Source organism: Lissotriton vulgaris, chromosome 4_1 (genome assembly GCF_964263255.1).
Source record: "Lissotriton vulgaris chromosome 4_1, aLisVul1.2, whole genome shotgun sequence".
NCBI lineage: Eukaryota > Metazoa > Chordata > Amphibia > Caudata > Salamandridae > Lissotriton > Lissotriton vulgaris.
This window is the reverse complement of record NC_141691.1, coordinates 1,753,007,005-1,753,021,198: the sequence shown is the minus strand read 5'-3', so window position 1 is coordinate 1,753,021,198 and position 14,194 is coordinate 1,753,007,005. Positions and strand designations below refer to the sequence as shown.

The following is a 14,194-nucleotide window of genomic DNA, read 5'->3' as shown; positions in this document are numbered from 1 at the left end:
TAAAAGTGCCCCATTTAGCAAATGAGAAATAAAAACAGGCAGTGGCAAAGCCAATAGGTCTTATCTTTGGGACCTCTTTGCTAGGACTGCTTTGGGTTCCCAATTGAGCCCTGTCTGGCACCAAACAAAAAGTGCCCCATTTAGCAAATGAGATATCTAAATAAGCATTAGCAAAGGCAATGGGTCTTGGTTTGGGACCTCTTAGGCTTGTGAGTTGTTTTAGCGATGCTTTTCAGCATCACTAACATACTATAGTGGCACCCAAAAAAATAAAGTTGGATGTATCCTTTACTTCCCAAATGAAAATATAATGTTTGCCTTTTTCTATCAGGAACTCAAGTTTTTTGTGGGTAGGAGAGTTAGCCAAGCCGGACACTTCAAAATATATCCTTTGCAGGACACTTGAATACATAATGTCAATGTTTGAGCAGCCAGCTGGCTGACATGAATGTGGAGAAGCCCTTTTGGGTTTCTGTGAGTCAGATCAGATTTTCCTGAAGAGTCCTTTTATCTTCTGAGCCTTACTTAACCCCTTCCTTGCTGTCCACGAGTGCAATAAAGGCACACCTGTGTACAGGAGGAGCCCTATATTTGTGTCCTCAACGTTTGAGGCAAAAAACACTCATTGATTTCTGAACAGGGAGTGTTAAAGCGTTAAGGTAACCATGTTGTTCCTGCTTATATTTTGCATGCTTTACAAAATCTTGCATTCCCTATGAATATTTTGTTTCCAGGCAGGGCATAATTTGGATTTAGTCACATCTAGGCATTTACAACAGGGCACAATTGGGTTGTAGTTGAAGGCAGTGCATGTTTCTCTCAGTGGGGCAGAAAGGTGTTCGGGGGAGAGAATGTGGCACTGTGGCCAGAGCTACCAAATTTGGAACTGGGGAACCAGGATCAGGCATCATGACCAGTCACCCAGACCACTATCCTGAGGGAGTATATTTCCCTACTGGACCTTAAAAGTCCCCCACTAATCCATAGAAGCCCTGGTCTCTTAGCACCAGCAGGTGGATCCTACTAATGGCCAATGAGGGCTGACCTTTAAGCCCTGTCCACCACAATCCATACTGAGGTTCACCTCCAGTCTTGCAGGCAGTCCTACTAAGCAGAATACCCTAGATCAACAGAGACGGTGTCATTGAGATTACAGGACCCTTGAGGCCAGTCCGCCTCACCCATTGGTGCCTCCATTGGGCTTGTTCCAGCAGTAGTAGTGCAACTCACTAGTGATCGGCAATGCATGATTTGCACGCAAACCAAACTAATGGGCATATTTACGAGGGCCTTGCATCATGCTTGCACCACGGAACGTCGTATTTATGAAGCCACACAAAGCCACTTTGCATGCATTGAATGGCTTCATAAAGATGGAGTAATGCAACACCGCGCACATCGCTGCTTTACACAAGGAAGGCATTGCAGTGGGTTTTCCCACTCAACTTCCATGGTTTTTGACACATTCCCATATTTAAAATGAGTGGGAGCTCGCACAGCGTTGATTTGCTTTAATTTGCGTTGGTAATGGATTGTAGCGTGCAACCGGGTTGAAACACTGTCTGGCCAGGCAGTGTGGGCAAAAAGCTAGAAAGTTCGAGGGTCCCCCTACTGGGAGGGGAACAATCCGATGCACAGCAAATGGATCATGGTCTTATTCCATAAACATATTGATCAAAAGTCTATATATGTGGTTTCAAGGTTTTTAATCTTCACGTAGTGAATATTCTTGCATATTCATGTTCAAAGTAGTAATACAAGCCAAAAACGTGTCACTGCACAGTTTTTAAATCAACCATTGTAATCCTCAAAAAGATCCCGATGCATTTCGGGCAAGAGCCCTTTCTCAAGGGATTACTCTACAAAGAAAAACAAACATAACCAGAATGAATCTACTGTAGGAAGCTAAATATATACAATCAGATGAGCTCATGCATTAGCCAACGCTTGAGTGCCTTTAAAAATAGTGACGGAAACTGTAACGGTGTGAAAAAATTGCAGAAAATCGTCCAAGTGGTGTGACGCTATCCCAAGGTTTACATTAGCGAAAAAGCGTGATGTGAAACGGAAAGTGAGGGAAAGCGGTGAAGATAAAAAAGTCATCAAAAGTGCCAAACAAGCGATAGGAGTGCAAGAAACGCGAGCGTTTCATGGTGCGCGGAAGAACTCTCCCGAAGGTTACTTACATAATGAGGTTAGCAAGGTGCCTCGCGGCGTGCCTACGGAACAGTGATACAGTGGGTGTGGGTTCTCACGGAAATAAACCAAAAGCGATAGACACAAACGAAGGGCACAGAACCTGAAGTATAGTGGACATAAAGGAAGGACCAGGGTGATGTCTGTGTGGGGAAAATGAATCGCCATATTGGAAGTGTCAAAAACAATGCCACAAAGGTGAGAATGGAGGGAAGATAGCTGGTTAAATACACAATAACAGTAATGAGAAAGTTTTATAAATAGCAAATGAATTCAATGCGGTCATTCAACCCGTTTGGCACCTTCGTGGAAAGAAAACGGATCCAGAAGTTTTCACGCTTGAGCAAAGTGTTCTTGTTGTTGTAGGTAACTGGAACTTGTTCCAAAATCTGGAATTTGAGTTGGGCAACAGTGTGTCTAAATTCAGTAAAATGAGAAGCTACGGTGGATTTGAGATTGTTAGTGCGGATGTTACTTTTATGTTCTAAAATCCTGGTGCGGATTTTTCTTTCGGTGTGACCAACATAACATTTGCCGCACGGACACTTCAAGATGTAAATGACATTGTTAGAGTTGCATGTAGCATTCACTTTGAGTTTGATGGAATGTCCTTTCATAGGGTGACAAATGACATTACCAGTGATGCAGTTGTTGCAATTGGAGCAGTTATAACAAGGTTTCAATCCTTTATACACCTTCTGTGTGTCATCCTGGCTGGGTTTGCATAAAATTTCTTTTAAGTTTCTTCCTCGTGTGAATGCAAAAATGGGAGGTTGGTTGAATGACCCTCGAACATTCCCATATTTGCAAGGACTTGTTAACCTGGGAATGCATCAAAATCTTACGCCTCCCCAAGGGAGGCACCACAAGGAGAAATATCTTTATTTTTCCCTGTTCTTTTCTCTTTCAATATGTGCAGCACACATAGAAAGAAAAAAAAGCCTTTCAGGATTATTTTTGTGCAGAAAGGTAAACTGATGCCTGTGTGGGATTTATTCACGATTACACTCAGAAGGCATCTTAGAGAGGACACCTGAAAAACAACCGGCCTCTGGTGGGTTCCCTGACTGGTAGACACCAGCTTGCTACCATAAGACAAGTTTCTGGACCCCTGGGGTGGGAGCGTACGCTCTTTGAGGCCAGAAACAAAGCCATTCCTGGATGGAGGTGTTCACACCTCCCCCAGGTCAGGAAGAGCCATCTGTGGCAGGGGAGCTTCAAAGGCCTTGCCGCCTTTGCAGCGCCACCCACAGCCTCTCCTGCTATCAGGAGCAGGCCCCCTTCCTGCCCCACCTCCTTTTCGGCGGGAAGACAGGTGGGCACAATTAGGACAGCCTAGAAGATGTGCCCACCACTGCCAACCCCACACCTCAGGTGGGGGAGGCGAGGTGAAGACCCCTAAAACTCTCCCTAAATACTGTGATTTGGGGGTTGCCCTGGACCCAGAAGGGACATTCAACAACCTAAGAAGAAGGACGAAATAAGATGCACAGTAGAGGAGAACTGACTTGGCCCCAGCCCTACCAGCCCATCTGCAGTTTCCAGAGGTCCTGCACCAGAAGTAATCTTGTCCTGCAGCCAGCGACCTCCAGAAACCCCTGGGTGGACTGACTGCCTTCAACAAAGGATATCCTGTGAACAGCAACTCTGTTCAAAAGAATCCCTAAAGAAAGACTCTGAGCCTGCTGAAGACGAAAAACCCGATTCCTGGAACCACCACTCCACTCGTCGCCTACGGCCCAAGTCCAAGTGGCCCACCAGTCCCAGCGAAGTCCCCCAGCGCTACAGAGTCAAAATCCTCCATGAGTCGATCCACCAGGACTCCCTGACATTTCCTGCAGCCTCTGTACGGAGACCCCCTAACCTTGAGTGACCCGGTAAGGTGAAATCCGACCTCAAAAGGTACCCCTGCATCTGGCCGCCCTGCACCCTGGAGAAGAGGACCTGAGGTGGACCTACGTCTCGGAGTCCTCAAACTTACCTTCCCAGCTGTTGGTTCCTCCTGGAAGACTTCTTGGACCGAGCCTGTAGCTAAAAAACGAAACAGGCTATCTCAATAGGATTGCATTGGGCTCCTGACCCCTCCTAAGCACTCTGCACTCGCCCGCCCTGGCACCGCTCGTGTTGTGGACTTAGTGCTGGCCTGGGACCCCCTTTGCCCTGACCTTAAACCTAGGATCTTGGCTCCCAAGAACGAGTAGCCTGCCAGTGAGCAGCCTTCAACCAAAGGCCCCCTAGCCCCATAGGCTAACATTGGGCATCAGCACTCTGCAACCAGCTGCCCTAGTGCCGCTGAGGGTGCTTTTTGAGTTCATCCTTGACCCTGGGGGATTCCTTGATCTAACCGCTGAAACTCAACCTTCAAGACTGATTACTTACCTGCAAACCGATAGCCACATTTTCCTCCATAGGATTGCATAGACTGTTTTTCTCTGAAAAAGTTCTGTGTTCAGTTGTGTTTGTATGGAAACCTAAGTAACTGTGTTTTTAATGTAAAAGCGTTTTACTTACCTTTGTCTAGGAAATGTCCCAGTGTGATATCTAGGCATATCACACTGAGTAGAAAAAGTAACCTAAAAAGTAATCCAAAAGTAAGTACACCTGTTTTTAAGCATTGTACCAAACTGTAACAAAGTCCAATTCATTCAGCTTGCATATTCTTATAACCGGTCTGTGAAATTACAATTTTACTTACCATTACCAAATCCTGCTTGGTTCTAAAAAGAAAATACAATAAAAGAAGTGTTTTTATACAAGCAATTGGTCTGAGTTCATTCTTTGAGTGCGTGCTATAATTTCTTGCCTGAGTGTGTACAATAAATGCTCATCACTACCCTCTGAAAAAAGCGTTATTGCTCGCCCACACGACCACAAATAGAGTTTAAGGTATTCTCTACTTTTACCTTTGTAAGCCTTTGGGGATCCACTGGACTCTGTATATACTATACCAAAGCAAGGTATAGTGTACAGAGCCAGCTTCCTACACTCATAATTCCAGAGTTGATACATTTGTAATTCACAATGCTAACTACCTTGAGTAGTAATTACACAAACTACTAATATAATAGTTATATTTCATTAATCTGAAACTGCTTAAAGCATCTGCAAAACCATCATGTCTGGGTTGTATTAGGTGTATATATTCACTTTTGTGTGCTATGTCTAGATACAATAACAGAAAATAAGAGGCATCTAATGCTGGCTTCATGACATGTTGCGTGAAGCACATAAAAAATGGAGGACAACAAGTCTGCATTGAGCGTGGGGCACAGAATGATATTATCAATTGTGCTCCCCAAAACGTGGGGTCTCCTGTCACAGAATTTAAACCCAAATTTTATGTTCAGAAATGGTTTAAAAAGGGAAAAGTGCTGATGAAAGAAACTGCACGGCTCGGAGACAAATTGCTTATGATTCTACTTATAAGCGTAGTTGAGACATTCTGTTATTGAAAAAATATCCCACATTGTAAATGTACTTTAATGTCAATAACTCATATTAAACCTCAAACGTGTATCTATTGGTTGCATTAAATAACGTTCTGAGCTGGAACTGGTCAGTGAAATACCTAACATACTAAAAATTGGTATGTTTTGCTCTTTCTAGCCACACCTGTGACTCCGCCCACTGACCCAATCCTCTGGTTATTCCTGCCTCCTGATGCTCCGCCCACAGTTCCCCTACTTTGTTTTCCCCACTTCGACCACTGTAAAGAACTACGATCTGAGAAGGTCTTACTCCCAAGCTGCTAATGTCTAAATATATATGGATGCCATCTTATCCAGCCACCTGTACACTAAAGAGATCCGATGAGGTCTTGAGCTGATGTACAGAGGGCGACCTTGCCCCACAAAGACCAAAAAATTAGAAATGTGGAACATCAGAAGAGGAGCATGGGGACAGATGGTGAAGAAAGGGACACGTTAGTGACTATCTGGAGTCAAGAAGCAAATGACCACCCACCGGCAACATCTGTTGGCAAGCTCTGTATTAATTCTGATGGTACTTAAACAGTTCTGACTGCCCAAGTTGGCTCTTGCTAAGTACTTGGAGGACTCTAGTTCTATATTTAACACGCAACAATGTGCAAGCTGTAGAAAGAAAATATGCACTATAACAGTGTGCACAAAGACACTTCATTGTGCAGAATGGTACCCTTACAGCAAACGTGAATTACACCAACCTACTTAGTTACTAAAGAAGTTGGTTTCTGCATCAAATAATAGGTCGACCCCTTATGCGCTCTGATGGAGCAGGACCTCGTGCAATTCCAGAAGGCAAGCACACACATGTTTATGTTGCAGCAGGGTGCCATGACACTGGAAATGTTTTGCACTGCATCTGCAATGTTTTTTTGGGGCCACTCCGCTATTCATACACTATGCCACGGTTTAATCATTTGCCTCTGCGTGGAACCTCATTAGGCCAAATTAGAGTGTGATACTGATGTATATTAAACAGGTCTAAATTGTATATGGAACAGATAATGTCTATGCTTTATTAGCTATGAAACCTTATTTACATTATGCCCCTGGCCTGGGTATGGCCAGTGGGAAAATTTCTAGCACTTGAAGGTCTCTAAATGAAATCAATGAAGAAAGGCGCACTGCTCCATAAGGAGTTTATGCACACATGACGTAAATTAAAGGTATACCTTAAAACATGTAAACTACCCACTACAATAAATAAATAGTATTGTAATTACAGTAATCCAAGATATTCGGTGCACAGTTGTCTCTTTTTTTAGTCATCCCCGCACACCTAAAGGTAGTCAGAAAATTAAAATAGTACTTCATAGCTACTTTTTAGAGACAAATCTAAAACATGATTGCAAAACATAAGTACCGCTTGGAAGTGACACGTTCTCCTAATTAATGAGGACTGCTCAAGCAGCTAAGCTAAACTAAGCTTTACAAGAATTTTGACCACAGGATTATGCACAGCAGTTTATTAATCTGAAACAATTTAAATGTACTTAAAATGTACAGAACCTCACATTGAAGAAGTAGCAGTGGAAAAATGTGCTGTCCTCTGTGCTAGCTCACAAAATAAACTGAAGATTGTGTCCAGCCTGAAACAAACATGGGGTTCCTGTCAAAATGGTCCCCTGCTGACACACAGGTTGTTTTTCGATTTATGGAGGTTAGGTAAACCTAATTTCCAAACGGTAGAAGTCTGCAAATAATGTCAATCTATAAAAATTGTCAGGTTCCAGACACTACTGTAGAAGTAAATGAAGTAACATATTCTTAATTATTGTCGATATTAATTGTCAGAAACCAGTAGTGAGTCAGTTTACTGTATCCTAATTTTTGAGGATCTCATGGAGTATCAGAAGGTTCTTAGAGTCAGCAAAATGAATTTCCACAAGAGGAGAGTAATCGTTTTCTTGCAGTAATCATTAAATGCATGCATGGTATTATCCGTTACTATTCTTTAACGTTCTTATGTTTTTTAATCCTTGATTCAGGCAAAATGCAACGTGTGATAGTGCTCTCTTTTTATTATCTATTTCTAATATTTAAGGCTCACACAATAAATGCCGACTGAATGACCAAGTAATTGAAAGGTTATTTGTGCACAAAACACTCTCTAGTATGTATAGCACGTAATACTATACTAAGCAGCATGATATATTTTTTGTACCTATATTGATTAGTCATTGATGAAATTTACCATGCAAAACAACTGGGTTAATCCATCACATTATTTAATGCCTGTTATTTGACAACTTTTGTTTGTTAGAGCTTCAAACACAAACCAGTTTCTTTTTATAAACAACCCATGTGTTTAGAATAGATTTTTTGAAAAATTTGCATTAGTTTGTGGTAGTTGATATCTTTCTGTTGGATGTTTACATTCTGAGTATTTAAGTAATCAAACCTTTAGTTTAGCTGGGACTATGTTTTTCATACTTAATAAAAATGTACCATTCTGAAGTGGGCTGTCTAGATACACATGGTTAGAATATTAACTATTTTTACATTGAGGATTTGTCTACTTTAAACTTTTCAAGGTTTTGATTGCGACTTTGTGCAACTTTGATTGTCAGACTAATATTTAAGCTTAGTGTTTCTAATTCATATAATTCAATGTTTTATCCTTTCTTTTTATTTCATTGTAGACACTACATCAGTAGCAGAAGCACGTAATAACCCGAGTATAGGAGAAGGAAGTGTTGGTGGATTGACTGGCAGCCTGAGCGCTAGCGGGAGTCATATGGATAGAATAGGCGCCATTCGAGACAACTTAAGTGAAACTGCCAGTACAATGGCACTAGCTGGAGCCAGTATAACAGGAAGTCTGTCAGGAAGTGCCATGGTCAGCTGTTATAACAGGTAATGTATGAAATAATAATTTTCCAAAGTGTTTCAGCCAGTGTCCCTAGTCTCCTTTCCCAAGTTGTTTTGCTTGAACCTATTTCTTTAAAGTAAATATTTTTGAATGGCTTTTCCTCTTCTGCCCCACAAAAACATTGTAGGGAGATTCTGTAAACAAAATATTCTCCATACTGTGTTCTTCTTTAATATGTATGAGCGCTACTATATTCCTAAATATGAGGGTTCTTGGGGCGAATTATAACCTTGAGTTAAGATCACTCAGTACTCCATTTTCTGTTCTTTTTAGATCTCTGCCTCATTTAGTGTGGAATAATTACAAATTCACATTTTATTTTCAACCATGTATTGAAATTACTTAGTTTATTGTTCTTGTTGATATCTTTAGTAAACATTAAAATGCACATTTCAGCATAATCTGTTTATAGTGTTTTGAGGTCATTTAAAAAAAAGAAATCTTTGTTTCTAATGTAAATACCCCATTGAACAGTTAGTTGAAGAAAGTGTTCAAAGTATTCTGAGTGCTGTAAGGAGCCAATACTGGGCGGATCTGTTATGTATTTGTGTACTTTTAATTTTGTGTATATATATCTATATAGGCAGCAAGCGTCAGCGTGGACGAGGGAGAAGGCAGACGAGAGGCAGGCGACGGCGTGGGAGGGACTGGGGGCAGGCAACAGCGCGGGAGGGACTGGGGGCAGGCGACAGCGCGGGAAGGACTGGGGGCAGGCGACTGCTCGGGAGGGACTGGGGGCAGGCGACTGCGCGGGAGGGACTGGGGCAGTTGACCGCGCTGGAGGGACTGGGGCAGTTGACCGCGCTGGAGGGACTGGGGCAGTTGACCTCGCTGGAGGGACTGGGGCAGTTGACCGCGCGGGAGGGACTGGGGCAGTTGACCGCGCGGGAGGGACTGGGGCAGTTGACCGCGCGGGAGGGACTGGGGCAGTTGACCGCGCGGGAGGGACTGGGGCAGTTGACCGCGCGGGAGGGACTGGGGGCAGGCGACCGCGCGGGAGGGACTGGGGGCAGGCGACCGCGCGGGAGGGACTGGGGGCAGGCGACCGCGCGGGAGGGACTGGGGGCAGGCGACCGCGCGGGAGGGACTGGGGGCAGGCGACCGCGCGGGAGGGACTGGGGGCAGGCGACCGCGCGGGAGGGACTGGGGGCAGGCGACCGCGCGGGAGGGACTGGGGGCAGGCGACCGCGCGGGAGGGACTGGGGGCAGGCGACCGCGCGGGAGGGACTGGGGGCAGGCGACCGCGCGGGAGGGACTGGGGGCAGGCGACCGCGCGGGAGGGACTGGGGGCAGGCGAGCGCGCGGGAGGGACTGGGGGCAGGCGACCGCGCGGGAGGGACTGGGGGCAGGCGACCGCGAGGGACTGGGGCAGTCGGCAGCCCGGGAATGAGGGCAACAAGAGAAAAGGCAAATTACATTTTTGATTCTAGTACACATCCTAAATTGAGTAGAGGATGTGTTCTCAAATGTTGCAGTGAATACCGTGTTTCCGTAAAAGCTCAATAATTAGATTGATCTGAAATGCTTCTAAATAAAGACTACAGTGAAACAAGATAATGTAGGCAGAGTTCCACGCATACAGAAATACCATCACTAGAAGTTCTGGTTGAATGGTGAGAGACAAAAAAACGTTTTGGATACTGTTTTTTTTTTATCTACCAGTAAGAAATTGTTTAGCAGGGACTGTAGTCAGACTGAGGTTTGTTGAACTGTGGCACTCCTATTGCAAAATTCTATGAGTTGATAATTTCTTGTGAAAGGTTTTCATTATTTTTGTTTGGTTCATTCATAGGCTATAGGGTTTAGCAATATTTGTCTGCTCCTGAAGATGTGTGAATTTGCGATTATGCATTAATCTGCTGACCTTACAACTAATGGTTTAGTGAAATACATTCTAATTAGCATTTGAATTCATGTGCGCAAACTGGAATTTTTTTTTCAATATCTCTTTACTTAAATCCAATTGCAATTACTTGGATGCCTTGCGTAAAATCAAACAGCTGTTGTCCTATTCTGTGCTTCAAAAACCGCAAGTCGATCACCTGTGTTGTTTCCAGTTATTTGTTTGGCTTTCATTCTGCATCCTAGATACAGATTTGTTTTCAAAAGATATTCAAAATGACGAGAGACCATTTCTGCTTGTTTTTCCCTTCAAACATTTTAAGTGGTACCACTTGAAATATAACGTTGAGCGGAAACCTGCCTGAACACTAAGCTGAGCCTTCGGGGAAAGAGAAAGAAATAAGCTACCTCAGAATCCCATCAAAACAAAAATGCCCCAGAGAGATTATTTCTCAGCCTTGGCACTCTGTGTTACTCCTTGGGAATACTCTTAGAAAACCGAACCGTTGCTGTTGTTCCCTCTGCCATTTAACTTCAAGACATATATCGGTGATGTTGAATAACTTTCCAATTATCTATAAGTATAGTCCCTTTTCTCTGCTTGAGAGTTTGTGATTGACTCCAGCTTTGCTGTCGAGGCACTTAAAATTGAGGTACAGCTCTCTCTTTTTCTGCCTTGAGCCATCACTTGATCACAAACAGATTAATAAGATTGTACCAGTTGCCGGTGAGAAAAAGAGCGTCAATCCACCTTATTAGAATACAAGGAACCTCCTGCAGAGGCTCCAGAAACCTAATACTTCTACACTCCCTAGTCGTATCAGTACTGTAACGTTATCAATAGGAGTGCCTTAACCTTTAAGTCATCTTAGGGCAGAAACACCTTATCCTCGGGAAAGAAGGTCATGTAGGGACAGACTTGCTCCACAAACTAGTCATCTCATCAGCAGAGCGAATGCAAAAACAACAAGGTGATGGATGGAATGCTTGAATTGATCTCAGCCACTGGCATTTGCTTGGCCTGCATCCCAATCTATCGTTTTTCGCACACAGAATCCTGAACCGGAACACAAGCAACTTTGGACTGGTGTTGCCCTAGTTGGGGCTCTTCAGCCAGGTATAGCTGGCTTTTTTTTTTAAAGAATCTTTTTATTAACAAACATAGACTTCAATAAAGTATAGCACATTACAATAACAGAAATATTACTGTTCAGGCACGTACAAAGTTAAAAGCACCCACCACAACATTGCGTACACTGTGGGTCATTCAAGGGGAAGGTATTTCTTCTGGGTCTGTGTGGGGTACAGATATTGCCTCTGTATTGGTTCCAGAGCCCCCATATCAGAGTCCATTTCCTGGGGCATCCCCTGGCCACGTAGACTCTTTTCACGGAACATGCACCAGTCCATGTTGACCTTCCAATCTTTATGCGTTGGAGGGGCAGCTGCCCCCCAAGCCTGGGCAATGTTTCTTTTTGCAATCATAAATCCAAGAGTGGCCCACGGAGTTTGGTTTACATTCAAGTCGGTAGGTTCCTATATGCTAAGTAAACATCTACGCACTTCTGGGAGCAGGGGAATTCCTAGGACATTTCCTACCACCCTGTGAATGGCTCTCCAGTAGGTCTGGCCAACGAACACTCCCAAATGATGTGAAGGAAAGTACCCAGCTGGCCACACCCTCTATGGCAGTCCCATGTGAGTGCCCTCCCCATCAACACGAGTCTAGATCCTGTCATGCATATTCTGTGTAATACTTTTAGCTGAACCAGTCGCAGTCTAGCGGGAATAGCTACCACCCTGGGAGAGTACACAGCCTCCTGCCAGTCCTCATCATCCAGTTCAATACCATATGCAGATAAAGAACAAATTTCTCCTGGGAAAATGATTTCACAGCAGTAGAATCAATAATACTAATTGATTTGGGGGGCGTGGCCGGACGAGCAGCGAGATGGCCGCTTAACCAGCGAGCTCCGCCGGCTGCAAGATAAATCCTTCCAAAATCCTGGCTGTTCTTGATCGTATACACCCTGTACCAGTATGAAACGGCAGCGGAGGACCTGAGGCACAATCGACCGTAGAGCTGGCGCCCTGTGTCAACTGGAACCGCTTGGAAGAGACCCGGCCGCTTGGTCCGACTGAAGGTCGCGATGGAGTCCGGCGGCGCTGGTAGCCTGCACGGGCGCGGAGGGCTAATTGAGAGCGCGGCCCGAAGGCCTGATCGAGGGTGAGGCAGTACATCGTGAGACGGCCCAAGACATGAACGTGTAGAGGTGGGATAAGGCTCTGGGATAAGCAGAGATAATTCACATAAATGAAGCCTTTATGAGAGCCCACTGAACTTCCAAACTGCTACAAAATTAGCTGTAAGAAGTGGCGGCGAGAGTTGCCGCCATTTTGGATTGGGCTGCGTCGCCACGATCGGCGCCGAATGCGGGACTGGACCGACTGGTTCCAATCTGTGTGCATGAATGTCGAAATGTCCGCTGACCCACTGCCACCCTGAGGTAACAGTTAACTGGTGATTCGGCCCCATATTACAGAACGTCTTCGCTTATTGCGCCGGCATCGTGGCAGGTGTGGGTGCTGGCTGTTGGGACGGGCCGGAGAGGCGGGGTGGCTGATCTCAATGCCGGTTGTGCCCGTCTGCGCTCATGTATTTTAAGTGCGCTGGACCTTGCTGATTTGTACGTGCTCTCGACCGGAGCTGCACCCTGCACACCGTGAGACCTGTTTGCTGGGGACACTGACCTGTGGGGCTCGGGGCCCTGGTGGTATTCGACATTCGCTAGCCCTGCCTTTCCTGAGGGGTCCATCCTACCGCGGCGGTGCTACTCAGGCATGACTCCTTGATTGACTATCCTGAGGGCTTGGGTGACCGCCATCAAGAGTGGAGAGGTGCTACCTGCTTGCCTAAATCACCCGCGATGTGCACTACCCCGCATTGAGCTACCTGTGGAGTGAGTTCATCTTAGTGATAGCTAACTAGGACGCAATATACTGCAGCAAACGCCGACTTCAGGCACTTAGCCATGGGAAAGGGCGACACTCGCCAGCTGAAGCTCGCGTTTGAGCAGAAAAGACAGTCCAGGCAGGCTGAGCAGGACTCCATGGCTGCGGGGGGACATCAAAGGAGGCCCCTCAAGAAATCGATGTAACTGCACTAATGCTTGAGGTACGTTCCAGCCTAAAGAGTATCGATGCAAAATTAGATAACATGACCGCCAGGCTTGAAAATGTGCGATCCCAGGTTGCCACATATGAAACACGCCTAGATAGCCTAAAAAATAGACACACGGAATGCTGTGAGTTCCAGTAAAATACCAAAGCGCACATCACTAACATGGAAAAGAAAATCGAGGCGCTATGCGCCAAGGCGGATGACCTGGAAGCGCGCTCTCGGAGATGTAATGTTCATATCACAGGTATTCCGGAGACCACAGCGATGGGGAAAATGGAGGTTTTTGTAACGGAACTGATACACGAAATTTTCGACCCTAACCTTTCCCCAGTCTTTACTGTGGAGCGGGCGCACAGAACACTGGGGAAAAAGCCGCCCTTGGGCACCCCGCCAAGGCCGATCCTAGCTAAACTGCTCAATTACCAGGACAGGGACCTAATACTACGTTTGGCGAAGGAGAAAGGGAGAACAACACACAAAGGGAACAACATATCCTTCTATCCAGACTTCACGCCTCTGGTGCAGGCTGCGCACAAAGAATTCTTGCCTGCCAAAAAACTGTTGCTCCAAGCGGAAGTCCCATACTCTCTTATGTACCCTGCTAAACTGAGGGTCGTGCAC

At 45.2% G+C, this 14,194-nt stretch overlaps 1 protein-coding gene across 1 annotated transcript in view; it reads left to right on the top strand.

Annotated features, from left to right (window-relative positions):
- RNF19A (ring finger protein 19A, RBR E3 ubiquitin protein ligase) overlaps positions 1-14,194 on the top strand; it is a 461,423-nt gene that overhangs the window by 360,091 nt on the left and 87,138 nt on the right. Inside the window, exon 9 of the mRNA XM_086966057.1 lies at positions 8,321-8,534. Within this exon, the coding sequence (XP_086822183.1) occupies positions 8,321-8,534 (214 nt within the window). The remainder of the gene's footprint in view (positions 1-8,320; positions 8,535-14,194) is intronic.